This window comes from Mytilus edulis, chromosome 10 (genome assembly GCF_963676685.1).
Source record: "Mytilus edulis chromosome 10, xbMytEdul2.2, whole genome shotgun sequence".
NCBI lineage: Eukaryota > Metazoa > Mollusca > Bivalvia > Mytilida > Mytilidae > Mytilus > Mytilus edulis.
In genome coordinates this window covers 29764030-29790791 of record NC_092353.1, presented here as the reverse complement: position 1 = coordinate 29790791, position 26762 = coordinate 29764030, and the positions used below count along the sequence as shown (strand labels likewise).

Below are 26762 nucleotides of genomic sequence, written 5' to 3'. Positions count from 1 at the left end.
ATGTGTATTGCAGTATTACAAATATCCTTGACGGAACTCATCTTGATTATGATTAATGTAAAAGGTATGAATTAGTCCGGCGAACATCCAAGTCCAGCGGTCTTTAATGCTGACATGAAGGCCAGTAAAATGCACTATAAGAAATTTAAAGACTGATGTAACTTACATTTTATGAATGATCTACCAATAGCAACTAATGGAGAACGAAATGAAAAAGCATGAATGAAAAACGAATTATTTATGAGTTTTATATATGCTAAATCAGCTGATTACAAAGTACACATTTCTAGCTGTATGTCTCTGTACAATTGTGGTTTGAATTGGCCTAACAATTTATGTTTGAGATTCATATGCACTGCAGCTATATTCACGTGTCCGTCAAACTATTGCTTTGATATGCTCTTGATTTGGTGTCTGTGAAACATGCATCAAAGTTTCTTTTAAGGAATACCAAGCATCTATATAAATTTCGGTTCGATACAATGTTGTCAAAATATAACTTCTAATGTATACTGCGTTGTAAGCAACCGGCCATTGCGGTAAGCATGGTAAGTATTAATTTAACAGAATAAAAAGATTAAAAAAATACACATGGTAATTAGTAGAATGTTTTACTGCATGTTTATGGTTTCTTAAATGTTATAGTGCAAGTCGAGTAAAAAAAAATTAAAGATGTTTAATGTGACATTGTACATTAAGTACTTTTATAATGATCCGGATGGGGGAAAATCTGCCTCTCACTGAGATGTAACATCTTGATCTTCTTCAATTCATGTCTTCTTGTAATTTGATTTATCTGTATGCAATGTTGTCATCAATAAAGAGTCTTCATCTTATCTATTAAGTCAACCATTAGGAATGATACATCATGTGAGAACATGTAGAACCCAAAACAGTGCCCTGAAAACAAACCCTGATATAACATCATATTGTATCAGAATATATTTCTATAATTGAAAGATTTACATTTCACTTATGTTTATGTAGACTTCACGTTTCAAATTCTCGAGTTCAAATCTTTATGCCGGTGGGTATTTCTCAAGGTTTTAATTATGATCAATTATCGACATACTTGTAAAATATTATTGTACTTTAAGTAACAGTTGCTATTCTAATTTTTCTGTATACTCTGTCATTTCAAAAGTTATCAGGATAACATGCGGGGTTAAGATTTGACAATGACTTCATGATTCATATCTGGGTGTGACATATCTGAGTGGGTGTTTGTACTTTTATCATGTTTATCTGTATTTCGTTCTCTGTATATATAATCTATAATGATGTACCAGAAGTGTGTACTAATGCCATTGACTTCTGATAATACTGATTAAAATGTTTTTTGTCAGTTTCTTAATTGTTTTTTTCAATGGACAACTTCTTATCAATCTAAACTGTAGTAAACTATAATACAGCTGTTAATTATCATAAAAAACCGGATGGATTAAGTAGAAGAACAAATCGAAAGTAGATTAGTGGGCGTGGCCACATTAAATTTAGTGTAAAGATACCACGTGTTTTCATCGCACTGTTTACAACATACGGGTAATTTGAAATGTTGTTTAGGATACAAACATGGCCGCCGAAGATGATTCCGATGTTCCAGGTAGAAATATTTGCGTTCTATCTTTCATTGTTTGTATTTTTGACAAATGCTCAATAGCATTCGTAAAAAAATTAACAAAATACACCGAAAAGATCCCCCAATTGTTAAAGGATTCCGTCGTATTTAAAAAAAATAATCATCCGTTCATGTCTCATCTTGCATGTTGTTCACCTTTTCACTCACTTCAGCACAAGAATGATCAACAATTGCATGTGAACCCATTATTAGTCGAAAAGATTATGACACTTTGGAAGCTATCATAAATTTCGGAATTGGCACAAGAACCGTCGATAATTCCTCGCGTGACCTGGTCGTTTCGCACCGGGTTGTTTAGTAGTCACGAATTTATGAATACATGTTTTTTTTTTTATCCAGGAATAATGTATAATAAACCTTAAATGTAATATGATTACCAAATCTCTGCATGCTATTACTTCAATGAGGGGGTTCGGAGGGGTCCTGATCCCGAACTCTCAGGCTTAAATACATGAAATCCTGATGTCCTGAATTTAAAAAGAATTAAATCCTGAAATCCTGAAATTCAAAAAAAAAAGAAATCCTGGTCAATCCCAAAAGGGTCAATCCCGAAATCCTTAGCTTAAAAACACCTGATCATGACTTCCCGAAAAAGGTCCTGCCCCCCTCTTCAATGTTTGACATATATATACGCAATTTTTTTTTTTTATTTGTGTTACCAACATATAAATATAGTGATACATTTTGTACTTTGTAATATTTCTGCAAGCTGAGCAATGTCTGAAAAATAAACACATCAACATATGATCTATTAATTTAATATAATTAATTAAGATTAAAGCCATCTTTTCAATCATGTTAAATATTGCTTACATGTATTGATAAAGCTGTCAAATCATAATTAATTGTCCTTAACATTTTTGACACCTCTTTAATCTATTACATTTTTGTACTATCATGACTATTAAAGCTACAATATTATGGATTTAAAAGTTTTTATTAAACTGAATGAATGAATGATTTTATTTTCATGAACTAATATATAACTACAGTTCATCATGGTTCATATAATAAAATGGGGAATGCATATTTTGTTTTGCATGTGTGAAAATAAATAACAATATAAAAGTATTGAAGTTCCTCTAGCCAGGAGGACATATAAATGACATACTAAGTCGGACTTTCATTGTTGTATATCATATAAATCTACACATTTTTAGATGAGAATTACTGAACATGCTGAATATATGATTAAATTTAACAATGTTAGCATTTTTTATACACTAATATGGTAATTTAAATACATAATTTAGAGATTTCAATGAAGGTAATTGTTACATAAAGATTATATTGGAATTTTTATTCAGACCACATGTGGTGAATCTTGCTGGGTAAGATACATAAAGTACCTGTAATTTGAACAGCTTTTAAATACATTGTACATACATGTAAGTGTCTATAACATGTACAACAACAAACATGTTTATTGATAATTACATTATAACACTTTCCATGCTTTATATTGCAGAAACAGGGGGCGTGTTTACCTTTGGAAAAAGCAAGTTTGCAGACAATTTACCTAGCAAATTTTGGGTAAAAAATGATAAGGTTTTACATGTTGCTTGTGGTGATGAACATACAGCTATAGTTAATGGTTAGTATATAAATGTACATGAAGGGCACTCTTAAACTTTTATGTGGCCATTAAAAAAAAATCTTTAAATGAAACAAAAAGAAAATCAGTGTTAACCAACCCAGCATACATGTACATTGTAGCAGAAACATTAAGTATATATATATGCAAGATTATGTATAGTATAAGCCTTTCCTTCACAGATCATGATCGATGCTTCCCTTTTGTGATACTGAGTCCATAGTCAGTCATATACATGTAATCAATATTTATTGAGTTAATCAAATATCTTAAGAAAGTCTAATTTTCCTTTAAAAAGATAACTGGTTTCAACCCTTTAAAGTGATTATTTCATTTATTTTTTTTCTAAATATACAAATATACAATTAACATGCTTAATAAAAGAAGAGAATTTATGAACAAGCATGCAGGATACAGTACATACACAAATGTATTAGCAATAGCACCAGAATGGTTTCAATGAATAGTTATGTTTTGATTTGATAATAAAATTGCAAACTGCTAAATAACCTATGAAATTTTTCTGATGAAATGGTAGGTTCAATTTTAATTTTCATATTTTTGTCAAAGGGTCAAAGACTCAAAGTTAATATTTTGTAAAAAATTATGTAAAAATTAAACAAGCCAAATTAATTTTAGTCAATGTGTTGTGTATCACCTTTAGTAAATGTTTCCATACAGGTACAGTAACTGTATACTTATTGATTTTAGGCAACATTATGAGAAAATATAGATTACATGTACCATGTAAAAATTTATAGGTTCTTCTTAAATCAACTTTCCAGAACACCAATATGTTGAATCAACTTAACTTCAAAAGATTTATTTATTAAAGACATGAACTACTGTGACTCAGAATCCAAATGATTTATTTGTATATAATTTGACACTGCAAGTTGAATTTGAAAATATAGAATAAAAATCAATAGTCTTGAAATGTTAGAATAATTCATTTTAAATTATTTATACATTTGTACCAGATACATGTAGGAAACATCTATAGTGAGCCTAACTTTTAAAATACAACTACAATGTACCAATACTGATTACTTAAGTCTGAATCTGCTTTCACCAGTAAAAAAGATGTGATCTTAGACATGTACTTTTTATTACCATGCCATTTGTTTACAGAACATACAATACACTTAATTGATTATAAGAGCTAATTGTTTCTTTGTTTTGTAGAAACAGGAAGAGTTTTTACCTTTGGTGCTAATGACTGGGGACAGTTAGGTTTAGATCATACAAAGCCTGCATACAAACCAACCTGTGTTAAAAGTAAGTCAATCAGCTAGTTATGACCCTCCATAGGCAATAGGGGCATTAAGTGACCTTAACTGTTCTTCCATCCTTCCTTCCATTGTCTATCCGTTTCATTTTTGTTTCCTCACTCTAACTTAAGTTTGTCTCATCCAAATTTTAGGAAACTCATACATATTATTAAGAACCACAGACAGAGTTCAAATTAGAACCGTGAGTTATGTCCCTTTTTTAACTTGTTTATTGCAAAGCTTAAGCGGGGGCATTCATGATCTCAGCCACATTCTTATTTTATTTAATTAAGAGCAATACAGTACTCTCCTTAGCAGATTCATTTAAATGACCAGCACTATATGTGTTTCAAATTATCAGTCCCGTAACACCAGTGATTAACTGTTGAGTTTTGTCTCTGCTCACTTCATGTTTACAATATTCAGTGATAAATTTTTTTCACATAGCATGGCAGTCAAAAAATAATGCAAATCAAGACTGCTTCTCTTAAATAACCTAGGGAAAACACTGAGCTTTGAAATATCACTCTTTCGTTTCCCTAAAATTTAGCCTACCACCTATAATACATTCTTAGTATTGTAAAAATTACTGGAATATTTTGAGGATACCAAGGGACAGTAAGGCATTTTGGAGAATACTGCTATTTTACATACATTTTCTTGGTTGTAATATATATGTTAGGTAGTTATCGATTGAAAATTGCTATGTTTTGCCTAATTTAGTTAACCTATATTTTTTCTGTTTCATGTTTACCCTATTGGTTTTATTTTAGAGTTGTTAATCAGTATTTTTTATGTGTAAATTATAAAAATTAATTGAAATATTGTGCATTTTTTTGTACTGATACAGTTATTTGAATTCAAAAGATAAGCTACATTTTTCGTACATAGTATTGTATTATTAGCTCACCTGGCCATGTGAGCTTTTCTCATCACTTGGCGTCCGTCGTCGTCGTCGTTAACAATTTTTCAAACATCTTCTCCTCTGAAACTACTGAATGGATTTGAATGAAACTTAAGATGATTGTTCCTTAGTATATCCTGCACAAAATGTGCGCTTCGATTTTTGATCCGTCAAAAAACATGGCCGCCATTACTTAAAATAGAACATAGGGGTCAAATGCAGTTTTTGGCTTATATCTCAAAAACGAAAGCATTAAGAGCAAATCTGACATGGAGTAAAAATGTTCATTAGGTCAATATCTATCAGCCCTGAAATTTTCAGATGAATCAAACAAACCATTGTTGGGTTGCTGCCACTTAATTGGTAATTTTAAGGAAATTTTGCAGTTTTTGGTCATTATCTTGAATATTATTATAGATAAAGATAAACTGTAAACAGCAAAAAAGATCAGCAAAGTAAGATCTACAAATAAGTTAATATGACCAAAATTGTCAATTAACCCCTTAAGGGGTTATTGTCCTTTAATGACAATTTTTCACAATTTGTTCATCATATTTGCTAACTTTAAAAAATCTTCTCCTCTGAAACTACTGAATGGATTTGGTTAAAACTTAGCATGGTTGTTCCTTAGATTATCCTGCACAAAGTGTGTGCTTTGATTTTTGATCCGTCAAAAAACATGGCCGCCGTTACTTAAAATAGAACATAGGGGTCAAATGCAGTTTTTGGCTTATATCTCAAAAACGAAAGCATTAAGAGCAAATCTGACATGGAGTAAAAATGTTCATTAGGTCAATATCTATCAGCCCTGAAATTTTCAGATGAATCAAACATCCAATTGTTGGGTTGCTGCCACTTAATTGGTAATTTTAAGGAAATTTTGCAGTTTTTGGTCATTATCTTGAATATTATTATAGATAAAGATAAACTGTAAACAGCATAAAAGATCAGCAAAGTAAGACCTACAAATAAGTTAATATGACCAAAATTGTCAATTGACCCCTTAAGGGGTTATTGTCCTTTAATGACAATTTTTCACAATTTGTTCATCATATTTGCTAACTTTAAAAAATCTTCTCCTCTGAAACTATTGAATGGATTTGGTTAAAACTTAGCATGGTTGTTCCTTAGATTATCCTGCACAAAGTGTGTGCTTTGATTTTTGATCCGTCAAAAAACGTGGCCGCCGTTCCTTAAAATAGAACATAGGGGTCAAATGCAGTTTTTGGCTTATATCTCAAAAACGAAAGCATTAAGAGCAAATCTGACATGGAGTAAAAATGTTCATTAGGTCAATATCTATCAGCCCTGAAATTTTCAGATGAATCAAACATCCAATTGTTGGGTTGCTGCCACTTAATTGGTAATTTTAAGGAAATTTTGCAGTTTTTGGTCATCTTGAATATTATTATAGATAAAGATAAACTGTAAACAGCATAAAAGATCAGCAAAGTAAGATCTACAAATAAGTTAATATGACCAAAATTGTCAATTGACCCCTTAAGGGGTTATTGTCCTTTAATGACAATTTTTCACAATTTGTTCATCATATTTGCTAACTTTAAAAAATCTTCTCCTCTGAAACTACTGAATGGATTTGGTTAAAACTTAGCATGGTTGTTCCTTAGATTATCCTGCACAAAGTGTGTGCTTTGATTTTTGATCCGTCAAAAAACATGGCCGCCGTTACTTAAAATAGAACATAGGGGTCAAATGCAGTTTTTGGCTTATATCTCAAAAACGAAAGCATTAAGAGCAAATCTGACATGGAGTAAAAATGTTCATTAGGTCAATATCTATCAGCCCTGAAATTTTCAGATGAATCAAACATCCAATTGTTGGGTTGCTGCCACTTAATTGGTAATTTTAAGGAAATTTTGCAGTTTTTGGTCATTATCTTGAATATTATTATAGATAAAGATAAACTGTAAACAGCAAATATGATCAGCAAAGTAAGATCTACAAATAAGTCAATTTGACCAAAATTGTCAATTGACCTCTTTAGGAGTTATTGCCCTTTAAAGACTTTTTTCACAATTTGTTCATCATGTTGACTTACTCTAAAAAATCTTCTCTTATGAAACTGCTGTATCAATTTCAGCCAAACTTAGGCTAAATGAGTTTCAGAGTTTCAGAGTATCTAGTATAAATTTTATATTTCATTTCCTTGTATGTCAAGAAACATAGCTCCTATGGCTAAAATAGAACATAGGAGAAAATGATTTTTTTTTGCTTTTGAAGAAAATAGGACGATTCAAAGAACATTTAAATAAATTGAAAAGCCAAAATAATCATTGATGAGAGATTAAACCAAAAAAATTCAGGTGAGCGATTCAGGCTCTTGAGAGCCTCTTGTTAGTCAATGTCTTTCACACCTTAGAACATGAAGAACCTCTTCTTTTTTAACCTTGTGTATTATAGAGGTTTGTTTGATTTACGTCTGTCACTTAACTGTATATAATAATTATCATATTGTACTTTTTTCCTTAATTTTACAGAATTAAAACAAGAAAAAAGTTATTTAGTGGCATGTGGTAGAGTCCATACAATAGTAGCTACAGGTAATTATGACATTTCATGTTTTACACCAGGAATGATTAGAACAAGAAGAATTAGTCTTGGAAATTGCCATTTTTTGCAGTTTTGTCCTAGTAAGGCATAACTGAATCAAAAATGTAAAATGACTACACTGAATGATTGTCTGAACTGATGTCAGACTTGAAACATAATTTCTTGGTGATCAGCTGATGAATTCAGTTTATTAAAGAGAAATACTTGACTTTTGAAACATTGCTATAAACCATGAAATGCTGGTGAAATACAATATATTGTTCCACTTGAATTACTTAAGAAAAAAGTAAAAACTACAAACCAGTTTTAAGATTGAAATCATGTTTCTTGGGAGTAGGTGTTATAACTTAACAGCTTTACTATCTACCATGAATTGCATCTGAAGTTTAATTTTCACCTTAATCTAGATCAATACTGTCTTTGACTTATACCTGCCTAGAAAAATGTTCAACCATAGTGTTTTTCTATTAATCATGTTTTTCTTTGTCTAATATGTTCTTTTAATTTGTATTGTAGTCCTGTAATATTATGTTGCCATTTCAATGTTATATTTAACTTTGCCATTAAAGTGCGAGGTTTGGCATGCCACAAAACCAGGTTCAACCCACCACTTTTATTCCCCTTTAAAAGTGTCCTGTACCAAGTCAGGAAGATGGCCATTGTTATATTATTGTTCGTTTCTGTGTGTGTTGCATTTTAACGTTGAGTCGTTTGTGTTTTCTCTTATTTTTGAGAAATTGAGATAAGACGTGGCACGGTACTTGTCTATCCCAAATTCATGTATTTGGTTTTCATGTTATATTTGTTATTCTCGTGGTGTTTTGTCTGATGCTTGGTCCGTTTCTGTGTGTGTTACGTTTCGGTGTTATGTCGTTGTTCTCCTCTAATATTTAATGCGTTTCCCTCGGTTTTAGTTTGTTAACCCGATTTTGTTTTTTGTCCATGGATTTATGAGTTTTGAACAGCGGTATACTACTGTTGCCTTTATTTATCTCTGCATTATGTGTCAACAATATTTGCTATTTGGATGGGTGTGAGGAGTATCAGATTGTGTCTCTCTTAATTATTTCATATGTTCTTGATCTCATTTTAAGTGGTCATCTAAGTCTTTAGATTTAAAACATATTACAAAGGTTATGACTGAAAGGGTAAACAGATATTAATGTGATTTGATTAACAAATTGTACCTGTAAATAAACATTTGATAATGCCAGAGGCATTTGACCAGTGAGTAAACCTAAGTTTGAGAGCATGCAGCAGGCATTTGTAATGTTTTTTTCACTTCAACTCTTGTTTTATTGCATCACAGTGACAAAAGTAGTAGAGAGCATAAAGGAATGAACAGCATTGATGCACTAAAGAAAATTGTAAAAAACATAAGAAATAAAAACAAAACTGAAAATAGAACCATGATAGTAGTATATAGCATCAATGATTTATTTATGGAAAAAATGTCAGGATATTCTTGCATTTCAGACACCTATTGACCAGTATTAACCAACACAATATAAAGACAAAGACAATGTTTTACTTATAACACGTTTTGTTTTATGACAAATCCTCAGATGAATATATCAAACAATTTATTGATCACATTATATAATTACCAGACTTTATAATCTGTCAAATTTGAATTTTTGTCTTTATTTCAGAATCTGGTAAACTTTATTCCTTTGGTGCTAATTCTGAAGGCCAGCTTGGTATAGAAGATTGTTCTAGTAGTAATGAACCTAGAGAAATAACAGGAATATCTACACATAAATATAAACAGTTGTCAGCAGGGGCAGATCACTCTGCTGCATTAACAGGTAAAACAATATGATGGAGAGGAATTGGAATATTATTATCTTTGTTGTTCATATACTTTCAAGCCGGTTTGAGTAAATGTCAATAATACATCAAGCCAACTGTGCCAACTTCACAAAATAGTTCTATTTTGCAATATATTTTTGTTATGTACAAGTTAGGCTATACATTATACTGAAGCTTTATCAATTCTGTGAATTGAAAGTTGATTAGAAGTTGATCACACAAAATAGAAACACCCTTTGTAAAATATTTTTGAAAATTTACTTCAAACTCTTTCACCAGTTTGTAAATAAAGTAAGTTTTACATTTCTGTGCCTGTATAAGCTTTCTAGAAAGTGAAGGTTTTTGATATTCTATTAGAAAAGTTTTATTTATTTTTTGTAAATTAAGCTCTTTGTTAATATTAGCTGTAAACAATAGAATAGCTGAATGTTTTTTGTTACAGAGGATGGTGAAGTGTATGTTTGGGGAGGTGGAAGTGAAGGACAACTTGGTCTTGGGGACGAAACAGAATGTCCACAGCCACAACTGTTAGATATAGAAGGCAAAGTCACATGTCTGTCATGTGGTTATTACCATACAGCTTTCGTGACAGGTAAGAATAAAGTCACATGTTTTATTATGCCCTACCTAGAGGCATTATGTTTTTCAGTCTGTGCATTCATTAGTTCGTTCTTCTGTCCTGCTTCAGGTTTCAAGTTTTAAGTCCAGGTAGCTTTTGATGAATTTGAAGTCCAAAAAAATAAAACTAGTTCCCTATAGTATGATCTTTTTAGTTTTAATGCCAAGTTAGAGTATCGACCTAAATTTTACAGTCCTCCAAACATAGCAAATGATAGTGCGAGTGGGGCATATTTGTACTATGGACACATTCTTGTTTCATCTTGTTTTTTACAAATGATAGTTTGGATTTATATTATGATATTGAATTTTTTTTTTTTAATTATCTATTACTCTATTCATGTATGGGCATTGTGTTGTAGATCAAATTTGATTCATTTAGATTGAATTTATTTTTCTATTAGTTAAAACTGACCATGCCGAGATGAATTGAAAAGATGCTAAACTTTTATCTATAGCAAATTTGATTTGAATAAGCATTAACAGTAATCCTTTTTTTTCAATTGCAGAATCTGGTGAATTATATACCTTTGGTGAGAGTGATGGAGGCAAGTTAGGACTAGGGGATGCAGATATCAAAGCCTTTGTACCTACAAAAGTGGAACTTCCAGAAAAAGCCAAACAAGTATCTTGTGGGAATACTCATACAGTTGTTTTATTAGGTAAGACTAGTTCTTGTTCTTGCAATATTAAACAAATCATTTTAAATTTAAATAAAAAGTTTTCCATTTCCATTTATTTTTGTACATCCAAATTTGGGTAAATGTGTTCTAAAATGATATTATGTAAAAATGTTAGGCAATTGTACTAATTTCTTTTAGGTAGTTAACAGATAAAAGAATTAATTGCAGTCAAACAAATTAATTTGACAAATGTAAAAATTACTACCAAAAACAAAATGTATGCCTTCTTGTATGATGAACAAATCATCATTACAGCAGATTTCAATGAGTATGTAGCTAACGGTAATATCTTTGGTTAGCTTGCTTGCTAGCTGAACCGTGAAGTCATTGTTAGGTTAGGTAAACTATCCTCCTTTAAGAGTAGAAAAGTCCCACAGATAACGCATCTATCTGTCTTTAGGACGAGGCTACTTCGAAAGAAGGGTAGTTTACCTTACCTAACAATGACTTCACAGTTCAGCTAGCAAGCAAGCTAACCAGAGATATTACCTTTAGTTACATACTCCTTGGAATCCGCTGTAAAATGTGATGTAAAAGATGTTCCTTATACCTCTGCAGTGTCAGTGATCTTTAAGACAGTTATAGTTAAGCCACAAAATATTAATTGTATTGACCTATTGTAAACAAAGTAAACCAAACTTGCTGTTATGTGCTAAATTTATAGATTTACATCTGTTTGTCTGTCTGTCTCTAATAGTCTTCTAGCAGTCATATCATCCTAAAAAATGTTTAAATAAAAGTAATATGTGCCATTTTGATGTGTTACATATAATTTAAGAAGACGAATTATAAACTTCTGGTTTAAAAAAAATTAAGAAAAAGTTGCATTGGTAAGTTAAGATAATCAGTGCATTAAAAAATATTCTGTTTGAATTTACGTGCTATTTTTATGCCTTACCTATGATAGTAGAGGGGCATTATGTTTTCTGGTCTGTGCGTCCGTACGTTCGTCTGTTCCTCCATCTGTCCTGTTTCAGGTTAAAGTTTTTGATGATGTTGAAGTCCGAACAACTTGAAACTTCGTACACATGTTCCCTATGATATGATCTTTCTAATTTTATTACCAAATTTATTACCACAACTTCACACCACTGAACATAGAAAATGATAGTGCAAGTTGGGCATCTGTGTACTGAAAACACATTTTTGTTTTTTACAAGATAAGTATATATAGAAAGTTACAAAGTATTGTAAATTTTTTCAGAATCTGGTAAAGCTTATTCCTTCGGTGATGGTAACAATGGTCAGCTGGGACATGGAAACAGAACTCTGGAAACTCCATCACCTAAACAAATATTTTGTAAACCAAAAATCAAACAAGTCTCATGTGGAGATAGTCATACAGCTCTTATATCAGGTAATACTCTATTTCTTATTATTTGGGGCTTTGGTGGCCGAGTGGTCTGAGTAGTTTTGACTGTAATAACTAGCCAGTCAACATTGAGGTTGTGAGTTCAAACCCCGGCTCATGCAGGTGCACTCGACTCCAATCTTAATAGACTAGGATTGTCAGTTTTTCTATTGAAGGTCATGGTTTTTTTCAGGCACTCCAGATTCCTCCACCAATAAAAACTGGCAGCCATGAAATAGCCTAAATGTGGTGCTTAAAAGTGGCACTAAAACACAAAAATCAAATCTTATTATTTGTTGAATTTGATTTTCAAACATTGCAAGATGATCACAAAATGTAAATAGGAAGATAAATTTCACATTGGTATGTTTTTCAAAACATTTTCAGAATTTCAAATGTTCTAGTAAATGCTAGGAGATTTATATTTTACTATTTAATAGAAATAATGCTGAAATAGGCAATCCTGTTATTTCACTTATCTTTATGATAAAGAGGAGATGATTGAGTCATCCCAAATAGGACTATTATTTGTGGCTGTCCTTGTCATTAATATTGTCAATTTTGTGAACTTGTATTGTTTAGTTGTTTTCAAATTTTCTTTTGTTTTGAATTTATATTTACAATGGTAAAAATTGGAAAGAAAGCTGATGCTATAGCAATTGATATCCCATAAAACATGTAAAAAGTGGGATTAAAAAAACAAATTAATTTTGAGTTTGAAGTAAAGGAAATTTTTCTTTGATTGGTTTCACCTACCAAAACAATCTTATCATACAAGTTAATTTACAAGTCCATTTGCATTTTGCATATCTTTTTCAGAAAAAGACCAGTTATACACATTTGGAGATGGAAGACATGGTAAACTAGGTCAAGGTCAAGAAAGCTACTGCAATATTTATGTTCCTACGCTAATTGAAAGATTTAAAAACTTTCATGTAACTCAGGTACAAATATTGCTTATACATGTTCATTAGGAGATCAGACGCTGTATATTTATCAGTACATTTACTTGATATTTTGAAGTTTGTTAGTCCTCTATTGAGGAAGTCAAAGGGGACTCTCTGTCTGTGCATCCATCAGTTTTCCACACTTTTTTCTTTGTGCTTGAAGATATTGATTTGATATTTGGTGTATTGTTTTATCATGATAAGGTCCAAATTAAGTTCAAATTTTGTTCTGGTCTGACAATTTTGTGCAGAGTTATGGTCCTTGAACTTAGAAAATTCACTCAAATAATCACTTTTCCTCACCATTTTTCCCTCATGCTTGAAGATATTGACTTGATAAATGGTATATATAGTTTTATCTTAACAAGTAACAGATAATTTCAGATTTAGTCCTGGTCTGATGATTTTGTGCAGAGTTATGGTCCTTGGACTTAAAAAATTCACTCATATAATCAATTTTCCACATTTTCATCACGTTTGAGGATATTGACTTGATATGTGTTAAATAGTTTGTTTACACCATGACAAGTTATAGATCAAGTTAGAGTTCTAGTACAATGAATTTTTAAACGGTAGGGGACTATGTATTGCCAGGCAATACTCACAGAATGCTTGTTATACCTTTTATTTAACATCATTAATTAACTGATATCTTCAAATACACTGCATTTTGGTTTTATTGATATTGATGGTAGTAAATTGACCACAATTTTAAATGTTCAACAAATTACAGATTTTCTAAAGAATTGTATGCAGACTTTACATAAAATCATGAATTTAAATATCCACAAATATGCAAGTTTTCGTCAATCCACACAAATTGGTACCCAGAAAATAAATGAATCCCAGTATTTGAATTATAATGCTACAGAAACACAAAACAAATATTTGAAATTTACATATTTAATTACAGGTATCTTGTGGAGGTTGTCACATGTTGACAGTAGGTCATAAGAGGTTACAAACAGAGATCGAGGAAAGTTCTGAAGAGGAGGCTGAAGAATCTCCAGAAATTGTCAACAAGAATCTACTGAACGCATCCTTGAAAGCTGACGGGTCATTAGATCTCAATAACAGCTTTACAGCAAGAGAAAAACGTAGACAAAACACATTAAGTAAAGTAAGTAATTTTATGTTATATCAGGTAGAAATCACACCCCTGCCCCTCTTTTAGCATTAAATCTTCAGTACACTTGGCAATATTATATATACAGTTTTATGAAATTACAATCCTCCTCAGGCTCCTCTCAAAAATCCTGGATTCTGCCACATGTGAAATCTTGTCTCATATGTAAAAATTATGGTTGTGGTTTGTTTTCTATTTCTTGCATGAAGAAATATTTCTTGTACCACACTGCATGGAGTGTGATACAAAAAAGTGGTACCAAAATCTACATTAATTTGATTTGCTTATCCAGTAACTTGAGAGATTTATTATTATATTGAAAGTAAGTAAATCAAGTTGATAACAAGCAATATTGGATTCTCACTTGTTATAAAAACTACATGTATAACTATCATCATGACATTAATATTAATTATCATTTCAGAGTCCATCTATTATCAAGAGACAGTTACCAGAATTAAATAACAACAAGCCACCACCATTAAGTGCCACAATGCCACCTAATGAAACTCCTCTTGCTAAAGAAAGAATACATGGTGTACACAGTGAAAATAAAGGTAATAAATTGAGTAAAACAATATGAAATCATGTGGTTATATACTGTTAGTGAAAACTCATTTCTCAATCAAAACACTGCGCTGTATTGTTCTGTTTTAAAGTTATTTGTTGCAGTCATATCTTCTTGTGATTTTCTTTTTATTTAATATTTATTTTTATCTAATAGTTGCACAACTAAACAGATATCTTGTTCACTACAATAAACATCAGCAACAGTGAATATAAATTATGCAAACACAATAAAATGTAGTACAGTAGTGGTGTTTTGGAATGATTTTTGATTTCACTAATTGATTAATATTATCTTGAGTGAACCCAGCTGGTAATTTAAAAAAATTCTACAAAAAAACCAGTGCCAATTTTACATGACAGCAACTATAGGTTATTGATTATAAAGCAAGGACAAAAAACACTGCCAATTTTACATGACAGCAACTATAGGTTATTGATTATAAAGCAAGGACAAAAAACACACATCTATATACTGTGGATTCATTTATTTTCGTGGGTACCAATTTTTGTGTATAAAGGCAAACTTGTATGTTCATGGATACTTACTTTCGTGGTTTTGGGGAGGTATTCATACAAGCCTTAAGAAAGTTTATCATTCGTTGAACTTTTAATTCTGTGGTTTATCTTACCCACAAAATCAATGAAAATTGGTATCCAACTAATAATCATGAATCCAAAGTAACAACAAGCTTATATCTTTAAGATGTTTATTTAAACTGATTAATTTTAACAGTACTACACAACACAGTCGACCAAGGAGATAAATCTAAACACAAAAAAGATGAGGACAGTGATGAAGAATCTGAGACAGATGAGGAGGAGGAGGCGGATTCAAATGTGAATAAAAATATAGAGGTATATATAACTATTGTTTTAGTCTGATAGGAAATTTTCACTTTGGGATTTTTCAGTGTGTAACAAATGAAAAATTTATCTTTTCAAATAATTTAAAAGTGAATATTGTTTATTGCAAACCCTATGATAGTTTTCTATAGATTCACCTGCAGGTTACCTGTCGATTTGAACTTTTGGCAGTTCTATTGTCCCATCTAACAAATACAACAGGTATTGTTCTCTGTGTAGTTTATTCACTGGGACCTTTAAATTTCTTCCAAGAGAAATATATCACTCATTGATTAATTTACCTGAACAAAAAATTGAACTGTCAATGATGAAATTATACTTATACCAATACTAAGTAAGGACTCACAAAACTGCATGTGGTGTAGTATTTATTCAATACCAATAACTCGTTTTTAATGTGTTCAATATTAATACTGATTCAAAAATTGAAAGTTGATTTCTGATCAAATATTCAATATTTTTGTGTGTTTGATAAATAAAAATTTGAATATTATTATTTTTAAATTAACTAGGTCTTCATAAACATAAGTCTATAAATGAAAAACAACAAAAACATGCAAACTCATTGGAAAATACTAAAAAATGTGTCTGAAATAAACTTTTTGTTATTAAACCAGATTTTATATTGAACAGATTGAAAATATATTAATGATATATTGAATAAATACAATATTGCATACAGTTTATGTGAGTTTATAGAAGTATTTCAATAAGATAATTTTTTGGTCAGGTAAATTAATCAATGAGTGATATATTTCTCCTAGAAGAAATTTAAAGGTCCCATCAAATAAACTATACAGAGAACAATATACAATTATGGCCCGTTGAAGAGGTGAATATCCAAAATTGTCAACACGAGAAGGTTATTTCATTGAGGGCGCAGCCCGAAGTGAAATAACTTTTAAGGGTTGACAATTTTGGATATTCATCGACTCTAAGGGGCCACAATTGTTTTATTATACCGAACTAAAATTGGAAAGGCCTTTCGAACACTTCTTTGGACTTTACACAACAGTCAACACAAACACACAAGCTGAAAATACATTTAACGGCTTTGTGTTCTGGAATTTCTCGAATGTACAACAAAGGTAGAATCTTTTTGTAAAATATAGATGGCCCTGAAAAGGACCGTTTATAAGAGACACGGCTGCTGGCACTCTTTTCATGACCACTGCCTTATTTCCATTTCTCTCGGTGGGCTTCCAGTGTAACATGAACGGTGCCATTTTGTTTATTTACGTCTGTGACGTCATTTTCATGGGAGGTAACTCAAGTACAAATCAACAAACTGAAAAGGTTACCGTATATTTTCGAATTTAAAGCGCATCGTTTTATAAGCCGCACGGCCGTTTTTTGGGGGGAAGATTGTTTTTGTCCTTACATAAAACGCACCTGAATATTAAGCGCACACTGAAGAAAACGTATATTTATTCTACTGACCTGATAGTGTCATGAATATTTTCTCCTTTTGTAACTCACACCGTAATTTGTTTCATTTCTATTTTCAGATTGGTGAGAAAGTTGAGAGTATTTTTGAATATATTTATTTGTGTCATATTAAAATAAAAAATCGTAATAAAATAATTATACTTTTCTCATTGTTTTAATTATGCCAGTTTCGTTTGATGTTTTTTGTCAACAATGGCCATGTGTTGACAGCTTGGGTGTCCATTGAACCTTGTTGTTTTGATTAAAATTAGTATGGTATTGATTGCTTGTTTATTGTTTGAATTGGCATTAAGGATTTAAATTAATCTTAAAAATGTATGCATGAAAGGTCACCCAAGCCATAAAACTGCCATTGTTTACCTTGATTATGACCTACTTACCTGTACCCACGTGTGAAAACTGTTCACCCAAAAGTCAAGATTTTTTTTTAATTAAATCAATCTAAAGAATTTTATTGTTGTCTATAAAATAAAAGTTGAAGTTCTGAACGTAACAAACATTTTTCAATTTTAATTTTGTGGATAAATACAACAAACAAAACAATTTACTTTTTGCAAGTCATTGTCTATTTTGAAATGAAAGTGTTATGAGCAATGACAAGGGGGATTAAAAGAAGACGGCAATAAATAAATGTTTTAACAGATTAAATTATAAAAATTAGTATTCTTTTTTTTTTAGTTAAACATCCAATAATATTTCGTAAAGATATTTCGTTTTGAAACACAATAAAACGACAAACAGTTACTCTTCAGTATTTTATCCTGTTTGGTACCTCTTCTCAAACACGATTATCTCTCTTTGTTTATGAAGCACTTTAAAGTGTCGATTTAAGCACATGCATCACCATCGTCATTTAAAGAAACTTGTAATATTGGCAAGACACACAATCACTTTCTTTATTATTTCATTAGAAAATTTTATATTAAAACACATTAAATCAACTAACAACTACATATTTATGATAAATACACAATTAATATCCTGTATGGACACAGTTATCTTTCTTTGTTTACGAAATGAACACTAAACACATGGTTATCGACTTCCTGTAAACCAACAATGATTGAATGAAATAAAAACAAACGATTTAGTTAATATATTTATTTATTCATAACAAAATATGCAACATTAACAATTTATCAAGTCACTGCAAGCACTTGACAATCTGACTGTCTCCAGAAAACAAATCCAGATATTTTTTTCTTTCACCGTCGTCCTGAAAACAGAAAATAATACTTACATAACACGCACCCGAGTATAACACGCAGGGACAAAGACAGAGAAAAAAACCTGCGGCTTATTTAACGATTTATACGGTATTCACCGGTGAATAATAGGGTTATTCACCGGTGAATAATAGGGTTATTCACCGCTGGTGCAAATTTTTAGGGTTATTCGTCCTTCCTTGCAATTGAATGAAAAACAACTGAATTATTCCATGTCACGTGATAACGTTTCACCCAATAGAATTGTTTAAAATATATGTAAGGTATAATAATACCTGTTGTATTTGTAAGATGGGACAATAGAACTTACAAAAGTTTAAATTGACAGGTAACTTGCAGGTGAATCTATGGAAAACTATCATAGGGTTCGCAATAAGTTTTATTGTAGTACAAAGTTTATAGAACATGAAAGGAAAGCTAAAGAAACACCTTTCAAGAAGTTCTGAAATTTTTTTGGAAACATTTGAGTGAAGTTTATAATTACAGTTTAAAAGGCAGATGTGCACCATTTCTATCTTACATGACAAATATGCTGCTTTGGTTGTGGGATGAACAGCATAAACTTATCAAAACTTTATCAATAACATTTTGTGTTGAGGGTAAACAGATGTATTTCCATAGATATTTATGTTTGTTGTGTATTTGGACATGTTTAAACTCGTGCAACTATTGTAAACAAATGCTAATGGACTTTTTACTGCAATAAATGTACACTATGCCTATATACACAGGAAGTAAAAACAAACAGGGTTCAGTCAGTACCACGCCCAATGCCCCGCCCCTCTACGCAGAAACCATTAGAAGATGTACAGGTATTTCTGCATGAATTAATGTTTATTGCAATGCATGAATTTGTTGGGTGTCTGATATTTACTCTAATATCACATTTGTGTGTTTGCAAAGAAATAATTTTTTTTTCATGGCATTATATACATTTCTAAATTTTCTTTCATTTCTAACATTCTTTGCTGCAAAAAGGACATAGTCATCAGCTCATGATGTTTCAATCAGTTCGTTCTAAGAAATATTGTTAAGTCTACATCTTATTTGCTGCTGGTCGGATCATTTTTAGTTCTGACAAATCTGGTATATGCACTAGATTATTTGCATGTTAAAGTTGATCTTTTCATAAAGTTGGCTGTATACTGTAAATTCAGAAATAATTGCTTGCATTTATTATTGTGAATTTGTCATTTTAGACTAAAATGCAATTTTAATTTTTGTGATATTGAAAAAAAGCCAGTTTTATTCATATAAAAAAAAATTCAAAATGCGAGTTCAAATTATTGCGATTATAACCCTGTCACATTTTTTTGCAAAAATAAAAACCTCACAATAATTTCTGAATTTACAGTATTTACTGTGAGCTTTGTCACAAAACTCTTCTGAAAGCTTTTGAAGTTCGTAAAATCTCTTCCACTCTTTCAAACTTTAAATTTAATTTTACAGATTTTCTATGAAGCTATTTTGTAACAATCTTTAGCCATTGTATATGACATTATATTAGAACTTTTAAAGACTGATTATATAATTGAGAAAGAATAGGAAGAAAAAAACTAAACTTGAATGAAACAATCTGATAAAAATAATCATCAGAATGAATGTGGATAAAACAAGAGAGCTATTGAAATATTCCTCAATATAAATGACCAAATAGAATGCTATCAAACCAGAGTAGTGCAAAAAAATTTTGGTCCAAAATTTTTGTCAAGCTTCTGATCAAATAGTGTTGTTTTCTTAAAAGTGAGTACCGGTATTTAGAAAAAATACTTGTTACTGTAAATTTAATAAACATGTGTGAAAAATTATTATTAACTTTAAAAATAGAAAAAAGAAGACAAGAAGGAAAAAGAAGATGAATCAGATGAAGAGACAGAAGAAGAAGAAGATAAACCATCTCACATAGTATGTATTTCTATGTTTTGTTTAAAATTAAGGGTATATTTCCAACTATTGATTACAAGTTGTGCTAAATCAAAAACTTATATGGACAAGATTTTATACGCCTGTTTCCAAGGCGTATTATGGTATATCTCTGTTCGTCAGTCATGCTCTTTTGAATTCTTTTTATCATTTTATAATGTTCCATGTTAAAACATTATCAATTCTAAGCATTTTGTCAAAATGAAATTCTTAAGTTTTGTAGAAAATATTTGACTTGCATAATAAATTGATTAATTTGACACTAGATTGTTCTGCAGAGTATACCTTGAGAATGTCAATATTTTATTTCAGGAACAGTCTGAATCCAAATTATCCAAACCAACAGAATCAGAAGATGAAGATGACTCTGAGGAGGAGGAGTCAAAATCTAAACCTACACCAACGGTATTAGGATTTTACCTTATGTGTTTCAATTGGAATTTATCAGTCTTCTAAAATAGTTTTCCTTGGACCTGCATATATAAATACTACTCCTGATAGAGATAATGCATGTGTTGGTTTTACTGTTGAAAGCCATTTTATTAAATATTAAATGCTTGTCATTAGGTCATATCAACCGGATAAGGGAATGGTATTTCACATATGAAGTTGAATATACTTTTACTGACTTTCAATGTTTGTATTTTATTCAGTGAAGATAATGTATCAGGTTAAAAGTCATATACCATAAGTATTATTTCAATTTTATAGAGGGAAAAAGTGTATCTGTTATATATATTTTGTGTTTACAAATTCAATGTGATTGTCAATCAAGTGAGAGGTTTTATTAGCTATAAAACGTGGTTTAATCCACCATCTTCTACATAAGAAAATGCAGTTACCAATTCAGAAATATGGCAGTTGTTTTCCATTCATTTGATGGGGATGAGATTTGAATTTTTCCATTTTTCCATTTTGAATTTCCCTTACATTTCGAAATTTGTGCAAACACAGTTTTTATAACAAAATTCATAGTTTGTTTTCTATTTTACAGAAAAGATCATTACCAAAGATGGGCGAAGACAAGCATGTAGACTCTGAGGAGGAAGAAGTTAAAGCATCGACATCATCAACATTACGGGTAATTATTGTTTGTTAGGAAGATTTTTATAATGTTCAACAGCCATCTTAGTTTTAAATTAATGATCATCAATGTTATGGGAAAGATATAAAAATTAATTTAAAAGTAGTGTGGGTTAATTATTATTTGTGGGGTTCTTGGGGAAAGGTGAACCTTTAGATTTTTCAACAAGGTAATTATGTTCTAAGAGGGGCGTGAAGGGGGGTATATGCACGTACATGTAAGAACGCGAAATAACATTACCATTTTACGATGAACGAACAATTGAAAACGTCTTGCACGTTGATCTTTATACGGATTTTATGAAACACGGCGAATAACGAACCTTTTTCACGGCTGCATTTGAAATAAAAATGGAAAAACACGTTGCACGAAAATAACCCTTTACCACCGTCTCCTAATGGCTTGTATGAAGACTTTAAAAATCCATGAAATCAAATATACCCCCAAATTAACTTTTTTCCTCAATCCATTAAAATTGGTACTAAATACAAAATGAACCAATCCACAGAAAGTTAACAATAAGTTTTACAAGACAAAAGTGTATATACACACAACATTCCTCTAAAACGTTGCATTTTGGGTACCGTATAAATCGTTAAATAAGCCGCAGGTTTTTTTCTCTGTCTTTGTCCCTGCGTGTTATACTCGGGTGCGTGTTATGTAAGTATTATTTTCTGTTTTCAGGACGACGGTGAAAGAAAAAAATATCTGGATTTGTTTTCTGGAGACAGTCAGATTGTCAAGTGCTTGCAGTGACTTGATAAATTGTTAATGTTGCATATTTTGTTATGAATAAATAAATATATTAACTAAATCGTTTGTTTTTATTTCATTCAATCATTGTTGGTTTACAGGAAGTCGATAACCATGTGTTTAGTGTTCATTTCGTAAACAAAGAAAGATAACTGTGTCCATACAGGATATTAATTGTGTATTTATCATAAATATGTAGTTGTTAGTTGATTTAATGTGTTTTAATATAAAATTTTCTAATGAAATAATAAAGAAAGTGATTGTGTGTCTTGCCAATATTACAAGTTTCTTTAAATGACGATGGTGATGCATGTGCTTAAATCGACACTTTAAAGTGCTTCATAAACAAAGAGAGATAATCGTGTTTGAGAAGAGGTACCAAACAGGATAAAATACTGAAGAGTAACTGTTTGTCGTTTTATTGTGTTTCAAAACGAAATATCTTTACGAAATATTATTGGATGTTTAACTAAAAAAAAAAGAATACTAATTTTTATAATTTAATCTGTTAAAACATTTATTTATTGCCGTCTTCTTTTAATCCCCCTTGTCATTGCTCATAACACTTTCATTTCAAAATAGACAATGACTTGCAAAAAGTAAATTGTTTTGTTTGTTGTATTTATCCACAAAATTAAAATTGAAAAATGTTTGTTACGTTCAGAACTTCAACTTTTATTTTATAGACAACAATAAAATTCTTTAGATTGATTTAATTAAAAAAAAATCTTGACTTTTGGGTGAACAGTTTTCACACGTGGGTACAGGTAAGTAGGTCATAATCAAGGTAAACAATGGCAGTTTTATGGCTTGGGTGACCTTTCATGCATACATTTTTAAGATTAATTTAAATCCTTAATGCCAATTCAAACAATAAACAAGCAATCAATACCATACTAATTTTAATCAAAACAACAAGGTTCAATGGACACCCAAGCTGTCAACACATGGCCATTGTTGACAAAAAACATCAAACGAAACTGGCATAATTAAAACAATGAGAAAAGTATAATTATTTTATTACGATTTTTTATTTTAATATGACACAAATAAATATATTCAAAAATACTCTCAACTTTCTCACCAATCTGAAAATAGAAATGAAACAAATTACGGTGTGAGTTACAAAAGGAGAAAATATTCATGACACTATCAGGTCAGTAGAATAAATATACGTTTTCTTCAGTGTGCGCTTAATATTCAGGTGCGTTTTATGTAAGGACAAAAACAATCTTCCCCCCAAAAAACGGCCGTGCGGCTTATAAAACGATGCGCTTTAAATTCGAAAATATACGGTAAATTGTTACATTAGTAACATTACCATTTATGTATTTCATGAACCAGGCTGTACATTAGGAATCCCAGTAATTCTAGAATTTTCACATTGTGCAAATATACAAAAAGATTTAATGTAAATTACAAAAGGATTGCAACTAGCTAAGTTTCTAAAGAAGTAGATATCTTAAAGTTAATATTTTTTTGATAATGTTTTGTAAATTATTTGACAAAATAGAAAAAAAAGTTTATTTATTAAGAAAGTATTTTTACAGACCTTGCCAACAGTACCTGTTCCTCAACCAAGAAAAGGTAAACATGAGAAAGATGAGGAGGACGAAGAAACAGATGAAGAGAAAGATGATAAAAAGAAGAAAGGTTAGATTGATATTATTTACAATTTGACCTGATTCAACATATCCTGTACAGAAGTTGCAAGTGTTGCTGTATAAAAATGTAAATTGAGATTCAAACATTCAGTTATGTTTAAAGTTTCATATACAGTTTTGTAAGAATTTTATGAATAAAACTTGAGGGTAGTAAGAGTGGATTGTGTTTAAATGATTCTTTCATGTTATATATTTTTATCCTCATGCCATAGGCTACAAGGGTATTAGTTTTACCCTCGACCTTCCTTCCATATGTACAATTTTCATAACTGCACTCTGACTAAAGTTTGTCTTATGTAAATTCATGGACAATGCTAGGAACCTAGTTGTGAGAAGAAAAATATCCAGATTTATCAATCATTTTAGGCAGAATTTTCACAGGTTTAATTTTGTAATTTTTCTTTAACATATTTTCTATTTAATATACATCTTGTCTTCAAAGTCTCTGTCGTAGCTTTTTATTCATTCCTCTTTTTGGTCATTGTCAAATATACAGTCCTTGGGTGTTTTTAAATGAAAAGAGGTTCATCATTATAAAATTAATTAAATCATTTAAAAAAAAACACAAAAATAATAACATTGAAATCAGATATGAAGAATTTTTATGACACCAGACAGAGATTGAGAAAGGTGTTTAGAATCTTCTTTTCTTTTCAAAGTAAATGTCAACAGAACTTGGAAAACTTGTCATCTTATGTATATGATAAAGGAGTAGGGGCATTAAGGCCTAGTTTGGGCTTAAGAAAATGAAATGTTTGATAACTAATTCAAATTGGCACATTATGTTTAGAAATGCATAGGATTAAGAAATATAAATGAAAAACATTAAGATTTTTATCTGATGACGTCACAACTACGTCATAATATGTACTGTTTTCACAAAAACAATGAAAAATACAGAATTTATGCAATTTTCTGACTTTATTTCCGTTGTGGAAACATCCTGCGCAGCCGAGAAAATACCAAATAATTTAACAAAAGCTTTATTATAACTATTTGCATTATCTCACCAAATATAAAGTTGTTTCTTGGGTGCGAACATACTTTTTCAGTCTAAAATATACTTAAAATTTGATGAAAGAACAAGGAAAATCACGAAATTTAACAAAATATGCAAATTAGGTTATGATTTCTTGCCATATGTTTTTACTTGCTCTATGTCAATTTTTTTTAATTTTTAGTACCTTATACCTTAGACAAGTTTTCAGTAATTTATGAATATGTATGATAACTTTAAAATTTGCAGTAATTTTTGGGCCAAATAAGGGTTTTATTGCCCCTACTCCTTTATAGATGAATTTAGACATTAATATATACATTCTTTCTTATGTTTATGGATTGAAGAAATTTCTTCACTAATGAAAACTTTCACAGGTAATGATTCTGAAGTGAAAAATAGGCATGTTGCTTCATTGTAATATTCGAATTCTGTTATAGATAAAAAGAAAGGAAAGAAATCCTCTAAAACTAAGATATTTGGTACATCAACTGGTTTGTCAGATGAAGATGAAGGAGACGATGAAGAAGAAGAAGATGAAGAAACAAAGAAAAAAGAAATGTCAGAGGAAGAAGAAGATGATGGAAAGAAAAAGAAAGACAAAAAGAAAGGAAAAGATAAAGAAGACAAGAAGGGAAAAAAAGATAAAAAGAAAGGTAGCCATCTGAAACTGTGTGGGAAATAGTTTTGTTGAATGTTCAGGTTTTTTGGTTGAATAGTTCGGTATTAAGTTAATTTAGGGGAGGAGGTATTGCTACAATTGTTATTTGATAAGCTTGGTAAAATTTACATTTAACATAAAATTACCAATTTACAAATTGTTTTGGGCCTATCGACAGCTTGAATCTTTACACAATTCTGTTTAATACATTTTTTTTTCTTCATTTTTTCAAGGTAATTAAAATGTTTTTGCTTTGTGTAAGTCATTAGTAGAAACTATGCTAATAAATATAAGTCCATTTGTTTTTAAGAGACCGAAATGAATTATTTAAAATTAAATTTTATAATTCAGTAAATTTAAATTCTTTCTTTTGATGCTGAGTATTTTATAGATTTTTTTTTTTTAGATAAAAAAGATAAAAAGAAGAAAAAAGGGAAGAAAGATGAAGATGAAGAAGAGGATGAGGACAAAGAAGAAGAGGAAGGAGTAAAATCTGAAAAAGAAGAAAAGGTTTTTATTGTTCATTAAATTTAGAAAGTTGATTCAATATTGCATGAAATTTTCTTCACTGCCTAATCAGATAATGAAGCAAAACCCTAAGTACAGATTTCATTTTAATTGATAGTTATAAGTTATTTTATTTTTACTGTAAGAGATTTATATTTGTATGGAAACTAACTTACCCAATGGTGACCTTGGGCTGTTATTAGATCTTTTGTCAAGTTATTGTCTCTTTGACACATTCCGCATTTCCATTCTCAATTTTACTCTTCAAATTTAAACTGTAACCACTTTTGTCATGCAGCTAGTTGTTAGTTTATCATTATCAACAATGGTGTCAAGGCTGTTAAGGATTTATTTCATTTGGTTACACTTCAGTGACTAATTTTTAAAAATTTTACTGAATTATTTATATAACACCATCGATAAATGGTATGCTAAAGCATTAATAGCATTTGAATTTTCTATTCTATCATGTCTACAGGTTGATAACTTTAAAAAAAGAAATTCTTAAGTTTTAAAATTGTAAAGTTTTATAGGGATTCATAAAAGGG

The 26762-nt window shown here is 30.5% G+C and overlaps 1 protein-coding gene across 2 annotated transcripts in view; it reads left to right on the top strand.

Moving 5' to 3' along the window:
• The first annotated feature begins 1491 nt into the window (after positions 1-1491).
• LOC139490831 (X-linked retinitis pigmentosa GTPase regulator-like) overlaps positions 1492-26762 on the top strand; it is a 31339-nt gene continuing 6068 nt past the window's right edge. Inside the window, exons 1-19 of one of the 2 annotated variants that reach the window (XM_071277869.1) lie at positions 1492-1603; positions 3108-3233; positions 4419-4511; positions 7907-7969; positions 9632-9787; positions 10234-10383; positions 10919-11071; positions 12297-12449; positions 13263-13387; positions 14304-14510; positions 14941-15073; positions 15820-15941; positions 19357-19437; positions 20453-20530; positions 20861-20953; positions 21543-21629; positions 23936-24038; positions 25487-25702; positions 26114-26217. In XM_071277869.1, the coding sequence (XP_071133970.1) occupies positions 1573-1603; positions 3108-3233; positions 4419-4511; positions 7907-7969; positions 9632-9787; positions 10234-10383; positions 10919-11071; positions 12297-12449; positions 13263-13387; positions 14304-14510; positions 14941-15073; positions 15820-15941; positions 19357-19437; positions 20453-20530; positions 20861-20953; positions 21543-21629; positions 23936-24038; positions 25487-25702; positions 26114-26217 (2274 nt within the window). In that variant the 5' untranslated portion in view covers positions 1492-1572. The remainder of the gene's footprint in view (positions 1604-3107; positions 3234-4418; positions 4512-7906; positions 7970-9631; positions 9788-10233; positions 10384-10918; positions 11072-12296; positions 12450-13262; positions 13388-14303; positions 14511-14940; positions 15074-15819; positions 15942-19356; positions 19438-20452; positions 20531-20860; positions 20954-21542; positions 21630-23935; positions 24039-25486; positions 25703-26113; positions 26218-26762) is intronic. The other variant, XM_071277870.1, reaches the window with a different exon arrangement.